The 17,118-nt window shown below is 41.3% G+C and overlaps 1 protein-coding gene across 1 annotated transcript; it reads left to right on the top strand.

Moving 5' to 3' along the window:
- The first annotated feature begins 229 nt into the window (after positions 1-229).
- ARPP19 (cAMP regulated phosphoprotein 19) lies at positions 230-13,827 on the top strand. The gene is made up of 3 exons (XM_068958888.1): positions 230-800; positions 5,783-5,905; positions 10,447-13,827. Exons 1-3 carry the CDS (start codon positions 498-500, stop codon positions 10,615-10,617), a joined length of 597 nt encoding a protein of 198 aa, XP_068814989.1. The 5' UTR covers positions 230-497; the 3' UTR covers positions 10,618-13,827.
- Positions 13,828-17,118: the final 3,291 nt, after the last annotated feature.

Genomic DNA, 17,118 nt, shown 5'->3' with positions numbered 1-17,118 from the left:
AGAAAAGATTTTTTATAATTTGATACCATGTTGTTGAGAAGTTTTAATCCAATACTTGTGAACTCTTGACTTGTTAGTTGGTGTTTGAGGTTGAAAAAAAAGATCCCCAAGTGAAAGCCTCAGCACTAGAACAGGGGTTCTGATACCTAATAACGAAAAACGGCTGTGCTGCTATCTAAAAGCAGCCAGCGGAGTGAATCGTGACCAAGCCCCCAAAGCCTTTTCCTCTCTTCCTGAGGGCTTGAGGCAGCGGCAGGGCAGCAGAGGCTGGCCCGAGGGGCGCGGTGGGGCGTCGAGCGAAGCCCGAGCGGCGCCGAGGCGGCCGGGCACCGCAGCCAGGGCCCGCGGAGCCTCGTCACCCGCCGCTGCCCTCCGTCCGGGGCCGGTCTTCGCTGCTCCGCGCGGAGGCCCTGCAGCCTTCACCCGAGCCCGCCTTTCCCGGCGGACCCCGACGCCATTGACGCTCGGGCCGCTCCCGGCGGACTACAGCTCCCGGCATGCCCGGCGAGAGGGCGGACGTGACGCCGGAGAGGCAGCCGGCGCGGAGGCGGAAGCGCCTCCTCGGCCGCGCTCTGGGAGTGTGGCCGTGCCGCCGGGGGAGGCTGCGCGCGGGGGAAGTCTGGTCCCGCCGGCTCACCGTCGCGAGAGCGGCGGCCATCTTGTGCGGGAGGCGGCGGCTGCGCTGCGCGGCAGGAGCGGCGGTCGCGCGTCCCCGCCAGCCCTTTCTGCGCCGCCGTCGCTGCTGCCGGGGCGCCATGTCTGCCGAGAGCCCCGAGCCCGCCTCGGCCGAGGAGCAGAAGGTGGGTGCCCGCCGAGCAGGAGCGGGCGGGCCCGCGCGGCTTCTGCCGCCTGCGTCTGCGCGCCGCGGCGAGCGGGGCCGCCGGGCCCGGCGGCCGGGCCGCTCCCTCCGCCCCCCCCTCCTGCGGGGCCGCCGCGCCCCTCAGGGCGGCGTCACCCGGCCTGGCTGCCCCGCGCGCGGCTCTCCGGGCCGCGGCCGCCCCCTCCGAGCCGCGGCCCTGGCTGGGCAGTAGCCGCGGCCCCCCCCCCCCCCAGGCCTTCCTGCGCCGCCCGCTGGGGCGGGACGAAGCCCTGGGCCTGCTGCGGGCCCTGGCTGCCGCCGGAGCTGGAGGAGCGGCGCCGCCGTGCCGACCTCCGCGCTCGGCTTCCGCCTTCCCCCGGTCGGCAGCGCGGCGGGGCGGGCGAGCCCCGCGCTCTGGCCCCTGCGCCTGCCCCGGCTCCGCCGCCGTCTCGTGTTCTGCTTGCCGGGCTGTCCCGCGGGGAAGGATATTCTCCTCGCAGTCGCAGCGGCTGGAGGCCGCTGTTAATCCAGCTGGTTAAACTTTTATTTATGTATTTAGATTTTCTCTTAACTTTTAAGATCATCTAGCAAGGAGGAAAAACACCCAAAACACGATTGCTGTGTTGCAACTTGTCTTACTAGCACGGCTTCTAGAAAGAACAGCTGTTAAGTTTAAAGGTGCTGTTATGTCATCAGTGTAACTAACAATCTTGCAGGCGCTTAAATGGGATCTGGCTTCATAAGCGACTGTATGTTGTTAGCCCTTTCCTTCTGTTGGCTCTCACTTTAGGAAGTCCTTTGGTTTCTTTGTCTCGTCATTGTTGTACAGACTCAGATGCAAGCTGTTCCTGATAGGAAGAAGTTATTAAACGCAAGCACTGCTCTGAAGGACTGTAAAAGGAAAAACTTGATTTACTTTACTTATTTAAGATTTTGTTTAATAATTCACAGCCTGTAATATGAATCTGTCGTGCAAGTAGGAAAGATTTGGGGTCATACAGAATGATACTGTTGTACGTGCAGGAATCGGGGCCAACCTTCTGTGACTGGTCCCCGCTTTTAAAATCTTATGTCTTGCAGCCCGACTCAACTTTCACGTTAAGTAGACCGTTGAAAGGATAGTGTTTCTATTCAAAGCATATGAAAATAAATCTGTGGCCACGGTCCCAGAATAGTTCTGTAATAAGAGCACAGTAAAACATGCGAGTTTATTGTGATGCCTTCTAGTGTGTTCTGATGAAGTCAGGTGACTTGGGCTCATTTTGCCAACTAAGTTGCGGCATGAAGCCTTAGAATGCAGTGCTTACACATTATATTTTGAAAATTCACTGATTGCTTGTGGTATAAAAATCCTTCATTAATTTTCTAGTTCGATTTTAATCTGGTCAGTTATTCAAGCCAAATGAAATGAAAAAAGCAAATACAATTGTATGTGTTTTCTGTAAGATTATGTCCTATAAGGATACTATGGCATCAGTATTACAAAGTTGTGTTATGGCTTTGCAATACTAAACTGCACTAAAAATGTTTATGCCTGGCTAGGCATAACTGGACATTGGCTTAGTGAATGCTTCGCTCTGAAGTAGTTATTTAAATGAACTTGTTTTGTAATACTTACTGATGTATTTGCTTGGAAAAGATTAAGCCCTTAAAGGAACTTTAACTAGGAAGTGGCTTAAAGAGCAGACCTTTTACTATAAACTTTTCTAACATGATGTAAGAAGAATGTATGTACGTTAGGTAAGAAAGATGTTAAACAGGAGATTGATATAAATTTGAAAATTTGCCATAGGGCCAGCGTTTCCAGTTCTCAGTGTAAAATCTAAGGATACTGGGAGGGGGAAGTTGAACGAGAACAAAGAAACCTTTAGGTTATGGAAAATATGCTTGGTTGATTCACTTTGTTTTGCCTTAGAAGTCCCTGTTTTTCAGGAAGCTGTTAAAAATGGTGCATCTTGTTTCTGGATTGACTTTTGCCACAGCTGTTGGCTGAAGAATTATGTTGTTGCTATAGTCATGTTTTCCCATTTCTACTTGACGTTTCCTCTGATTCTTTTGTTAAAGAGGGTGAGCTGTTCATACCGCAGTTTGAAAAGGCTGATGGTTCTTTTTTAGCCATGCAGTTCAGTTGTCCAGCAGATATGAAACCTCACCCATCTAGTACTTCTGTAAAGACTGAAAAGCAAAAGCTGCCTTTCAATGAACTACTACTAACTACTAGCTATCCTTTATGAAGTAAGCAGACTTCATTCGCTATGCAAACATTCCCGTAGAGAATTTAACTACCACACAAAAGTTATAATTTACGAGGAGGAAAAACATGGTGTATTTTGATTCTTTTTCCGTCAGTTGTTAGTCACTTGGTTATTGTTTCTGTAACTCAAGGGAAAAATACTGAACATAAGAATAGCCTTATTGACTTGAGTTCAAGGTTTTTTGGCAGAGTGACGCATCTCTAAGACTGCTCAGTGCTGTCTAGCCTGCAGAAGAATATAGGGCTAGGGCAGACATGCAGTGATCTCTCTCAGCATACTATCCCAGGTCTCAACAGTCCATGGCTTAAAAGCCTTCTGAGCTATGAATGAATGCATCCAATTGCTTTTTGAATCCATCTAAGTTCTTGGCATCTACTATATCCTCTGGCAAGGAGTTCTGTAGCTTAACTGTATGTTATGTGAAGAACTATCTTCCTAGGTCTCTTTTGAAGCTACCATCAACTGATTTTGTTTGATGCCCCAAGCTCTGGGGTTGAAATTCTTCCTTAACTTGTCTTATGCAGTTCTGGGGGATCTTGATTTTCTCAATCAAGAGTAGGTAGCCATAGTCTGTGTCCAGTTTAGCCAAATTGATGTATGACGCAGTATTAGGGGTTTTTTTTTTTGATTCCTTGCTGTGTGATATGTCAACTCTGTGAATTTGCATAAATGTCTCCTTTGATGCACCATAAATACATAATTACGCAACCTATCTATTGTTGACCCTCTGTTCTTAAATTATCTCATATTGGTTAATATTGGCAAAACATGTCCCCTTAAATGCTCCGCTCCTTCCGCGATGAATAGCCCAGCATCAGCTGTTGAAAGTGCCTTTAGCTGAAAGGATAGCTTTTGAGAAAATCTGGGAGTCGATGTTGATGTGATAGCAAAGCGTGACAGGAGGAACAGCTGTTGGGGAGTGACCTTTATAACTCATGAAAACCGTAGTCTTGATTGGTGCGATATATAGTGAAAAATAATACAATTCTGTGTTCTATAGTATATCAGGTAAACTTTGCATATCTTGGTACTGCCTAGCTACCTTTTCATCTGTAACCGAGAACCATTGGTTCTGGTCCTCATAGAATTTTCTCTGAAAGTGTTAGGAGAGTTACTGTCTTTCCTTGGTAGAACTGTTAATTTAGATTCCTACTGGTTTGGGAGAAGTTCTCTTTGTGAGGTCTTGGACTAATGGAGCAACTAGACTGTCTGTTGTATTTTAAATCTGTTGGGAGTTATTATCATATCCTTTGTTTCTGGAGTTCCTTACCAGAAAGATGTTGCATATCCTACATCTTTGAGCTTTCCTAAAAGATGTAGGGAGCACTGTTAATTGTGATAGGCTAGTAGTGTGGCCATAGTTCTTTGGTAGTTCTGGCTGAAGGAGCCCCCAACTGCTCCTTTTCCTTTGTCCTCCCTGCTGCTGTGCTAACATACCTTTTTATGTAGCTGCTTGGTGAACCAGACTGGGGAGACTGGTCCAGCTGAGACACACCCAGCAAGGGAAAGGAATATATGGTTGTTTCTCAGTTGAATTAGTTTCTCTAACCTGTTTATGTGGAATATACACAGTCATGCTGACTGATACAATGAAAGGATGATGACATGGATGGAAAAGAGTGTGAAGGGGCTGCCTATGCAGCTCTACAGTGAATATGAAACTTTGGTCACGGGTGAATGCTGGGCTCTCCTCATTTCAATGACAATTCTTTTCCTGCCTAGAAGTCTTCCTGTGACTTCAGATGGTAATTGCATTTCAAGGGCTACAGCAACCAGTGCAAATCAATATATTTTTTTTCCCAAACAAGCCATGGTTTGCATGCAAAAAATGATCTTGGCCAAATATTGAAAAGTAGTGAAAGAAGAATTTTGAATGGAAGATATTTTAGAAATGATCTGGTAGAGAAAAACTGTATTATACATATGTCAATTTGCTATGTGAACTGGAGCAGATGACTGTAAGGTAGAGGTCAGTGTGGAAAGACTGGATGTACAAATTATAGCTTTTACCAAAAGAATATCTTCAAATCATTACTTTGGGCATCTGCATCTTACAGTACACTCATAAAATACGCATTTTACCCTACGTGAATGGACTATCTGACCGTCTTAATAATTTTAGGACGGTCGTAGATAACACTGGCCTTCCATAAAAGGCCAGTGTAGAGAACTACAATATTGTTGTCATTAATATGACAGCAAGCACATTTTTGGGACTGAGGTACTTAAACACTGTTTCATGGTGAACATCAGCGCATCACAATTATAGCACAGGCATAAAAATTAAATTGTTCCAAGCGTGCAAGTACTAATCTATCTCTGCTACTTAGTAATGAAGCAGAGGTAGCTGGAAAAAGTCCCGTGTCTCTTGTCCAGCTTTCAACTTCTATTTGGACCTAGTGAAGCCCTGCGCTTGACTGAAAAATGTTTTTGTTGAAACTGAAGAACATAGCTTGCTCTTGATATACGCTACTTAATTTTCTGTAAAAGTGAATTGTGTTGATTATATTCTAACGTGTTCACGGAAAGTATTTATGTAAGATGGGAAGCTGAACTCATACAGTTGCTGTCAGGGTTCTTGAGAGGATATGAAAATGTATGCTCAGATAATTGATATATTCAGATGCTAGCATAAATCAGTATTTTGATGGATTGCCTCTGTAGGTGTTCCGACATAAATAGTGTATTCTGATACGTATAACTTACAGTATTGTTAATTATATTTCAGGAAATGGAGGATAAGGTGATCAGCCCAGAAAAAGCTGAAGAAGCAAAATTGAAAGCAAGATATCCTCATCTGGGCCAGAAGCCAGGAGGCTCAGACTTCTTGAGAAAGAGGCTTCAAAAAGGAGTGAGTTCTTTATTGTCCACAGGGTATGGGCAAGAAATTCCCAACTCCCATATCTGTGATTCTTTTTCCCTCTGCAGACCTTCACATGCATAAAAATGCTAAGAAGTTTAAACTTTTTCTGGAAAAGCACAAGGAAGAGAAACCTGTTAAAACATAATTTCCACAAAACAAATGTCCAGTTGGCAAGGTAGCTGCTTATGGCATGAATGGCTTACCTGCATCTTTAAGAAAAAAATTAGACTTAAAAGCTGGCTCACTGCAGCTGTGATAGACTTCCATTTAAAAAAAAAAAAAATTATAGTAAACATTAAGGGTCAGAACTTCATCCCTGTTTTTGATCTTATCTTACCCGTTCTTAACATTGCCAAAATGCATGGCCATTCTTAATTATTATCCATGTTTTAGCGTGTGAAGACTTAGAGCATCTATGATCTTACGCCAACCATCATCTCGCATCGGTGGCTTGATAATTGTAATTTTGACCGTATACCCTAGCCTACAGTAATTGGTAGAATAATGAAGAGTGAATTCATATTTCAGTATTGTTCCACATTTGACCAATGTCTTTTATGTTCTTAAAGTCATTTAACTGATTCTACTGTTTAATTATTCTTAAAATGATTGTTGTGCATTTCAGGCAAGTTAGTGACCTCTGTTCTTGGAAAAATCCTAGTATAGCACAACTTTTGCTGGTGCTTTCATTACTGTAAAACTTTTTCTTTTCCTCAGTATTGTCTAGGCCCTTTGAGTGCACAGTGATTCCAAGTATGAATCCTTTGTGAACCAGCTGTTGGAGTTCTGTACTGATCTCGTTTTATGCTATCTGATAACATCTCCTGGGAACTGACTATTGTTGGTGGCTTTTTTGGATATGCCCTTTCATAAGTTAGAGCCTACGCAGCATAGTTAATGGCTGCTGTGAACAGTCAGGTAGTAGATTAGACGGCTTCTTCTGTGAGCTATGCTGTTACATGGTCAAAGGTAACCTAAGTGAGACTTAGGCTGGTTCAATATGCATGTAGGCACAGAATGGTCACGGTAAACGTGTGTGGTGCTGATGATTTGGGAAGAGAGCAGTATAAGATCGATGTTATTTTTGTCCACAGAGCAATTGTTATGGCTTTTTGTATTCAGTGCAAATATGAAACAAATACCAACAGTAATAGCAATCTCTACAATATCTCCATCTTGATAATAGTACTGTTTATGCAGGGGATGTTACAGCCCATGTTTTCAAATTTTAGTACTTAGATGCCATTTTATTTTTAGTATTTTGATCCAGACCCATTCAGATCAAGAGAAGGCCATCTTATTTGGCTCAGGGTTTGGGATTTTTCTACTGAGATGAAGGATGACGAAAGGTTGTGGATTCTGATTCATAACCTGCCTTCTTCAGTTCTCCACTCATGATGTGGTGGTAATACTTTTCTCCTATGTTATGTCTTTTATTATTTTCGTTTAATGTGTGCAGTGTCTTAAAGGAGGAAGCACCTTTATTTGGTGTAGGCCCCTGGTGCACTTTGGGCTGCCTGAATTGCTGCAGTTTTAAAATAGAGTCCAGATAGCGAGTATACTTTCAAATAGTGCTTGTGACAACAAGACTTCTATGCAAATTTAGAGTCTGTTTGAGTGGGATGATCAAATACAGGCCATCTATGAAAAGCTGGAGTATATCAGAAGGAAATACAGAAATAAGCTAAAGGAAGAAATGAGCTGATATTCTAATGCATGAAAGGTGGGTTTTTTTTAGACACTTTTCTAAACTTATACTTTCAGATCCTCTTCTATTTGACAACTAGGACACACTCTGCCTGTTGCTGTTCGCTCTCCAGAAATGTCACGCAATCGCACAGAATCACACAGAATGGTTGAGGGTGGAAGGGACCCCTGGAGATCATCTAGACCAACTCCCTTGCTCAAGCAGGGTCACCTAGAGCATGTTGCCCAGGATCGTGTCCAGACAGCTTTTGAGTGTCTCCAGGGAAGGAGACTCCACAACCTCTCTGGGCAACCTGCTGCAGTGCTCGGTCACCCTCACAGTCAAGAAGTTTTTCCTCGTGTTCAGACGGAGCTTCCTGTGTTTCAGTTTGTGCCCGTTGCCTCTCCTCCTATCGCTGGGCACCACGGAGGAGAGTCTGGCCCAATCCTCTTGACACCCTCCCTTCAGATACTTATATACATTGATGAGATCCCCCCTCAGGCTTCTCTTCTCCAGGCTGAACAGGCTTGGCTCAGCTTTCTCAGCCTTTCCCCATAGGAGAGATGCTCCAGTCCCTTAATCATCTTAGTAGCCCTTTGCTGGACTCTCTCCAGGAGCTCCAGGTCTCTCTTGTGCTGAGGATCCCAGAACTGGACACAGTACTCCAGGGGAGGCCTCCCCAGGGCTGAGTAGAGGGGCAGGATCACCTCCCTCAACCTGCTGGCAACACTCTGCCTAATGCACCCCAGGATCCTATTGGCCACAAGGGCACGTTGCTGGCTCATGGTCAACTTGGTGTCCACCAGGACTCCCAGGTCCTTCTCTGCAGAGCTGCTTTCCAGCAGGTCAGCCCCCAGCCTGTACTGGTGCATTGGACTATTCCTCCCTAGGTGCAGGACCCTGCACTTGCCTAAGCTGAACTTCATGAGGTTCCTCCTCTCTGCCCGACTCTTCAGCCTGTCCAGGTCCCTCTGAATGGTAGCACAGTCTTCTGGTGTGTCAGCCGCTCCTCCCAGTGTAGTATCATCAGCAAACTTGCTGAGGGTGCACTCTGTCCCTTCCTCCAGGTCATTGATGAGTACATTGAACAAGACTGGACCCAGGACTGACCCCTGGGGGACACCGCTAGCTACAAGCCTTCAATTAGACTCTGCACCTGTAAGCGTCCTGTATAGTTGGATGCACATATCATTAGCATGTTTCCTCCAGAATAGTAATAGATAAGAATGGATGCTATGCTCCTGCAGAGAGAATTTTAGTTCTGTGGATGGAAACGTGTATCAGCTAACAGTAGTAACACTTCTAAAGATTGAACAATTCTATTATTACTTAGTTCCTATTTAAGATCCTTTTTATTGCTTCAGTCTTGAAGCACAAAATACAAAAGCCTATTTCTAGGCCTGTCAGCAGATAGAGTGCCAGAGTATTGTGTTGTAAATAGGATTACACTGTCAAAAGGATAGATTTGGAAGGTTTGCCAATGAACATATGTGGTTCAGGTGTCCTGATTGCCTGGGAAGAAGAGATTTGCTGATTTTTAAGGCTCTAGCAAACTACAGCAGGAAACATTGAATGCCTTCTTCAGGAGCCCTAAATAAACATCCTTTTTGTTTCTTAGGTAAAGCCCTATTAATTCAGGTGTTCAAATTAGTTCTCTTCAACTACTGCTACTGAACGTTTTACAGGTAGTTAATACTAATACAAAATGAAGAGAGTGGTAGTAATATGTTCTCTGGAAGAATTGAAACATAACAGGTGATGATGGTTGCTATTCAACTGCCTTAGAGGTACAAGCCCACGTAAACTTACCTAGGGAGGGTTCTCTTTGGAGATGATTGTGCATTGTAAGCAACAATTGCTAGTGTAAATCTTTGCTCTGAATCTGACTTTTGGCCTCATTTGGTAATCTGTGCAAAGTTGTAGGTTAAAAGCACCTTAGTGGTAGGCCTCTGAGTAAGGTATAAACAAAATACAACTGCATTTCTCTAAAATGTGTCAACCAACGGTTGAAGATTTCATGTAGGGTTCAGATGATACCTACGCTTATCACAATGCAGATAATTGTAACAGTCATTTGTCTTTAACATCCATAGATAACATTTTTTAGAGATATGACCAAAAAGACTGTTAAAGTTAATAACTTACAGAAATATAATAAGAACGCATGTATTTAAGGAACACTGTTTTGCAAAGTGAAAGTAAAGCAAAATTCAAACTGAATGTACTCCTTAGTTTCTAAATGAAAGTCTTATGTCCAGAGGAAACCTGGAGTAGGGATAAGAATTTCATTCACACAGTGCTTTTCAGAAGGACTGTACAGTTGATTTGGTTAACTAAATAATAGGTTTTGGAACTTAGGAATCGTAGCTTTACTGTTTTAATGCATGCAGTTAAGAGATTTGCTTCTTATATGCAGTTTTGTGCTGCTTTGATCTGGTATGATAGAGCAGGCTCAATTCTCCAGCTTTAGTTCATAGGTTGTTTGGTTATTCTGTCTAGCAGAACTTGCTCACTGCAACAAATTTTACAAGCCTCAAGGACTAAAGTATGGGTGAGGAATGTTCTTGTGAAAACCAAGGCAAAAATAATACTCACATGGTATTAGATTAATGGTGTAGGTAGAACCTGAACTATATACTTATTGATGTTCAGAGTCTAGCTATGCATGCCTAATAGTTTTGATATGATTTTTTTTGGATCAACATAGTGCTAGCTACCTTGCCAAATCAAAAAAGCTTAAATTGATTCTTTAAAACTTAAAAATAGTTATTTAACCCTGTCATTCAGTGTATATATCTAATAACACTTCAGGCTTATATATATTTAAAATTTTGTCTTCTAGCAAAAGTACTTTGATTCTGGTGATTACAACATGGCTAAAGCAAAGATGAAGAATAAGCAACTGCCTACTGCAGCTCCTGACAAGACAGAAGTCACTGGTGACCATATTCCTACTCCACAAGATCTCCCTCAGCGGAAACCATCTCTTGTTGCTAGCAAGCTGGCTGGCTGACTAGAACAGCTGAACTGCATGAATACTCTCATTCCTGTTATTTCTCCTTAATAGTTATATCTCACCCTCACTTCCCTCTTCCCTCCCCCCCCCCCCTTTTTTTTCTCCTTACACTAAGTCATGAGACTGACAGCTTTGCAGGTAGCGATAGCATGTGCTGCTATTGTAAGGGAGTACTGTTAAGAAGTAAAACGTGTAGTATTTGGACTAGTTGAGAATAATGCACTGATTAAAAGGACAAGTTTGGTTAAAGCAATGTAATCTACTTGAAAATGTACATATTGCCCATTTCCTAGCGTAGGACTGGTTCCAGCAAGTGACATCGCAAGTTTTACAACTTTTAATGTTTCTGCTTTTGTTATTTCACCTTAATTACAGCATATTTGTATTTAATATAACCTCCATTTGTGTTGGGTTTTTCTTCTGTGTTTGGGTTTGTTGTCTAAAAGAGAGGTTTAGACCACGAGTTGCTAGAAGGTGAAGCATGTATAAAAACAAAGACAGGGCTCTGATTGAATTTTGTTTTTGCTCTCGAACTTGAACGGCCTTAAACCTGTTTCAGCTTTAACAATAGAGTTTTTACTTGGGCAATATTTGCCCATTCTGGTGTAACTCTTGTGAATCTAGTGCTTATTGACAACTGCCTGTTGAAGCTGGTATTCTCTTCAGTTCCGTAGCTTAGAACACACTTTTGTTAAAGATGTGAATGAAGTGTGCACGTGCATAGACTGTTGAAATCACGCTTGTGCCATTTTTGTAAATATGATAGTTTTGCACAACCTTTTGCAAATGTCTTTTAATTTTACGTTTTTAAAAAGCAGATAATGTGCCAATCAAAGCACAAGTGATTCTGTATCTTTCAAAGTATCTGAAACTAAGAGCCCAGAATCTTGCTACTGAAAGTAAAAATTCTAAACCTGAGATCTGTGAAACACAATTACATTTGACTCGCCATATACTTTTGCAGTTGTATATTTTATTTAGCAACAACGTCCCACCTTCAAATTTGAATCTGAAATTCGTACCTATATTCGAAGGCAGGTGTCCTTTCTGTTCAGCATCTCTTTAAGCTTTTAAAGCTGAAATGCTCTGTGTGATGACGTGAAAGATTGTTAAATGAACTGTGCTGGAGTTTCCCTTGTGGCAAATTCCAAATCTAAGCTTGCTAACATTTGATATGCTGTTGTCTTTGGCTCTTCCACTTCTGGAAGTGAAAGCGTATGTACCCTTTTCACTTTTTTTCTTGAACTCCTGAAGTAGTAGTAAACCTGGAAGTAAACTTGACTCTTTGTTATACGGCAGCTGCTCACTGGCTTTCGGCAACGTAAAAAACTGGAACTGGTATTTATATAATGACCTATGGAAAAATAGGCAGTTTTTCATGTCAGTAAATGGGAGCAAACTTGAGTTCATCTACATGATACAGCTCATTAGATTGCCAAAATACAGTTGCTTATTAGATAGGTAACTTGATGCGTTTAAGAGCATGTTTGTTCAATGAAATAAGATGTATTAAAGTGCAGTGTGATCCGTAATATAATTGATTTTAATATAAGTAATCACAGCCTTGATGTTCTCTGGGAGTATAAGCTCTTTAAAAAGATCAGCCTACTCAATACTTTTTTCCTTAAAAAATTTTCTGATACAGTTTCTATTAAAAACAAAGCACCAATGCAGGCATTATAAGAGAAAATGCTCTTAATAAAGGTACACATTTTTCAAATGATATGCTTTGTATTGACACATTCAGAAAGGTCTTACAGGATAAATAATTGCGAGTCAAGACCAACACTGACTGGTCCATATTTTCTGCAGTGCTCTCTTCTAAAGGCGAACTGTAGCATCAGAAAATGAAAAATTAATAATCTTAATTTGGTCTTGTTTTTATCAGAGCATGAGCAAAGTCTATCAGTGTCTATATAACTTGTGTATTCTTCTCAGTTCAGAGAATTTCCAAATTGGTAACTTTATACTTTTCAGTCTTTCGGTCAGTATAGCCCTTTTCTAGTAATTAAGGACAGACTTGAGAGAGGGTGTGTTTTTTTGTTTGTTTTTGTTTTTTTGTTCCCCTTTATCCGCCATTAGCATTATAATGGATTTGTGATTTTTTTCACAGGAACAGGCTGAAGAAACAGACCTACTTGGTTTCTTTAGGTAAGAAGTTAGGCTGGGAGAAGAATTTATCAAGTTAAATGTAAACCAGAATAGCAGGGAAACTGAATATATTGAAGTAAACTGCTTTTTATAGATGTTTGTCGTAATGTGAAAATCCCTTTTTATTTTTGTAAGTATAAATGAAAACTGAAACTTAATTATAGGAGTGGGCCTGAAACAAATTTCGAACAATTGAAGATGACTTGCTGTGTGTTGTCTGGTGCCACTATTCTGTAGTTCACATAGGGTAAGTTTTCTTGATGTTTAGGAGGGTTTAAAAATAGCCATTCAAATTTAAACATTCCATTCATTCAGCTACAACTTGGCTCGTCCTGCTGATTGGACATCGCAAGCTCTTCCGACGTTCGCTCAGTGGCTTGTTGTTCTTAACGCTACTACAAATTCAGCTACAAATATCCGTGCAAAGTGTATATTTAAAGTACTGTATTACTGACTAGGTTAGTGACTGATTATGAGCCTTCACATCTGACAGACCTCAGCAGCAGGCACGGCTATTTTAATTCTATGTACACTGTTGAAAACTTAAGTCCAATAATCACTTAACAGTAGATCAGACTTGACTGCAAATTGATGCTTACTTTCAGCTTACTCCAGCAAGATAACTCAGCTATCCAAACTTATGTACATAATGTATTATATGAGTTTTACCATTTGATAATGACCTTTTTCAAAGAAAACCTGTCCACACTGTAGTCTGGCAGTCCCTTTCATATCTTGCCTTTAAAGATAGTGTTTAGTTATTAGAGTAGTACTCATCTAGGCTAATAATAGCAGAAAGCACCAACGTTTTATTCAAGATAGTTACAAGTGGATTAATTACAACTTCAGAGATATGTCCCAAATCTGTAGCACCAAAGGCTTCCCTCTCATTGTTCTTGATGTAGTAGGACAGTGTTTGTGTAAAGGCCACAGGAGTGCATTTTGTTGGACATATTTACACCCAGTCAAGATGTTACAGTGATGAAAATGTCAATTGTTCTTTACAAACATACACATTGTATAGTATACAGAATAAATTGATCTACTTAGTTTTTATTGCAGTGTGCAGATTTGTCTCGTCTTTACCGTGGTTTCCCAAATGATACTGCATACTTCCTTATTCTTTATGGAAAATTTCTAAAACCTGAATCTGTATCATTAAAAATATGACTGGGCTTTGGTTTCTAGTATGTTAGACTACAGAATTACTTCAATGTAATCACATTTATATATATTTCAGTGCTTATTTTTCTAATAAGGCAATTAAAGCTTATTGTTTGAAAACTCTGTAATAGATGATTGTTTTGGTCCCATGTACAGAGTGAAGGGGGATTTCTGGGGATTAACTTGGCATATAGAAGTTTGCATTGCTATAGATTGTATTGACCGGACTATGACAAAGTTTCCAAGAAATCAAGGTCGGGGGGGGGGGGGGGGGGAATCCCACTGATTTTATATTCCGATTGTGACTTAGGTACGGTCTTCTGTGCAACTTCAAGAGCCTCATGGTATGCTTATACAGTTAGTTCATTAACCAGATCTAGGCTAACACCCTACCTGCTCTACATCTGTACCAAACTGAGGAGAACAATGTCCAGTTTAAGTAGTGTCGTCCGGATACCATACTGAGGCAGTGCAAAGGTGGCATTAGCACTAGCGTGAAGAGTCCTAGGTCATCTGAATCTCAGTATATGGGGAGTGGCATCCATTTTCAGGCAAAGTCAAACTGTTTAAATACAGGCTCATTGCCCAAATCTATTTCCAGTTGAAAATGAAGCAAGTAGAGTTGCACAGGCCTGCATTCAAAGGAGCTTTGCATTTGGTAGCTGTGGTCACAGTAGAGTATGCCTGCCTCAAATCAGCAGGGAGACAAGATGGCAGCAAGGTGTTGATTTGATGACTAGGGGGCTTTCTGAGAGATGTGAAAGAGTAGACGGGGGGAGCATGTGTGGCATGTGAGCAGGCAGAGTGCTTTTAAACTTAAAAGTGGAGCTGGGCTGAATGTATGGTTTGATGTTTATTTCTGCTGTAGTACAAGTGAGCCCCCTTCTTGCAGATTTGTCTTTGCAATAGTTTAAGCTCAAAACTTGGCTTTTTCCATCCTAATTTCTGGCATCTTTAGATCCAGAGTAACTTGAAATCCTAAGAGTTCTGTATGTATTCAAGGTGTTTGCTTACATTAAATATTTCTCTTGCAAACGCTTCTGAAATACTTGCACAGCAGCAGATAAACTTTAGCTTTAGTTTAGAGGAAGGTGACTGAATTGTGCCTGTCTTTCTCAGGCTTCTTTTTATTGCAACTGGGGTGCTGCTTCATGTATTTTTATGTATAAGTGTTTTTGCATATTTATAGCAGGTACAGGAGTCTGCTTAATTATGGCTGTGGAAAACATTGCCAAAGACTCCACCAGTTTCAGATGGATGTTTATTTGACTCTAATTTAAGACAGTAATATGAAATAGTTTTTGTTTCTGACTTTGTCTTAATTTAATAGCAGATTCCAGTTGGTGGTTTTAGTTCACCTTATTGCAGGACAATATTGCAGCTGTTACTTAAAGAGGAATATGCTTAGATGATATGTCAGCTTCCCTTGACAGTATTATGGAATAGCCATCTTCTGCCACTTCTGGTGCAGGATAACTTGAATTCGTAGAGACTCGGTTCAACTTCTGGTGATGTTCCTGTCTTAAAAGGAGTGCTAATATGACAGTGTTGTTTCTTACTGGATTTGAGGGGAAACAAAAAACAAAACAACTATAAGGGTCTTGAGAAACAGGTTCTGGATTTTTAAATGTACAGCATTTTCTCGGAGTTGAATTATAGTGCTGAAATGACAAGGATGCTTAGATGCAAGAACTGGGAGGTGCAGGTTCTTCTAAGCAGCAAGTCTGTTCTCAGGTGATGTTTTTTATACTGTTAAAAGAATTTCTGCTATTACATTGAGAGGAAAATAAGTAAATTCTAAAGGCTGCAGAAATCATCCTAGTAGGATGAGAATACTAGGGGAATATATGGGAATTTCATCATGCCGTTAAGAGTCATTATGCTATTTAAGACTACTCTTTTCTGAAAGCCCACAAAAATAGAAGTAAATCCCAAGTTTTATCTGGAGAATATGTACACAGAATATGATTCTCTTATGTTACTTTTCAGCGCTTTCAACTGATTTTTAACTGTTCAGTCAGTACTGGCTGAAAGCAACGCAGTTTGTTTCCTACAGCTAAAAGTTATAGGCCTAATCCTTGATGTGTGAGAATACAGGAAAGGAGAGAGTGAGGATTTTAGCCTGTGAATTCCTGAATTAACTTTGTGTTAGCTTTTTCCACTATCCAGTGGAACCTTGGAATTGAACTGATGGTCAACGTTGGATATACAAGAGCTTTCCTGAGGGAATGGTTGGGCTTATCCACTATATCATATAAACTAATACCATGTTCCTCATGTTACCAGTGTGTGTTATTTCTGCGCCTCTAATGATTTCTGTTTTTCATTTGATCAGCAGAGAATCCATTGATCACTGTGGCACAACATGACAACAACCGAGCATGTAGCCCTAATTCAGAGGGGGATTTTTTTATGCCACAATTGAACAGACTATGAGCATAAACAGAACATGGATATAAGCAAAAGACATGACAGATGCTCTGTAGTTACTTCTGAAGAAAGTTATATAAACTAATCTCAATTCCTAGAAGGATAACTTTCCTACTTTTTTTGATGGGATTGAAATTCAGTATAAAATTGTGTATGTGGACTGTGTCAGTTACGTGAGCCATTCATAGCTGGAATACTGTGTATATATCTGTCCTGAAACAAAATGCCATACATGATCTTTGTGAAAGGATGTTGTGCAAGGTATGAGATGAGGACATCTTTCAAATTTTACCAGCAAGTGTTTGAAGTAGGAGCCACTTGTTAAAGTAATAGCTAAGCAGTCACTCTAGATATATTAAAAACAGGTTGTTTCTCTACAACTTTCATTGCCCCCAATTCCTGTCCTTAATGACAGGTTTGAAATCCTGGTTTATGCAAATTGTGTCAAATCATAGAGTATTTTGGACTCAGCTATCTATTTTTTGCTGGTGCTTGTAATTACATTTGGCTCCTGAGTGCCAGCTGTGAATGGCTGATACAGTAATCCACAGTCCAACTGAACTCCTGAAATGGGCATCCTGAATTTAGGATAGATGACATCCTGAAGAAAGGCTATTAAATATCAGATATGAAGCAACACATGTGCGAGGGGAGATTCAGGTCCCTTCTGGAAATAAAACTGGGGAATTTTTGTGGTCCAAATAGCAAGATTCTTGCATCAAGTCTGTTAAAGGGGGGTGATCAGAGTCGCAA

This window comes from Struthio camelus, chromosome 12, assembly GCF_040807025.1.
Source record: "Struthio camelus isolate bStrCam1 chromosome 12, bStrCam1.hap1, whole genome shotgun sequence".
Taxonomy (NCBI): domain Eukaryota; kingdom Metazoa; phylum Chordata; class Aves; order Struthioniformes; family Struthionidae; genus Struthio; species Struthio camelus.
The sequence above is the reverse complement of the archived record's forward strand: the minus strand, read 5'-3'. Positions and strand labels throughout refer to the sequence as shown.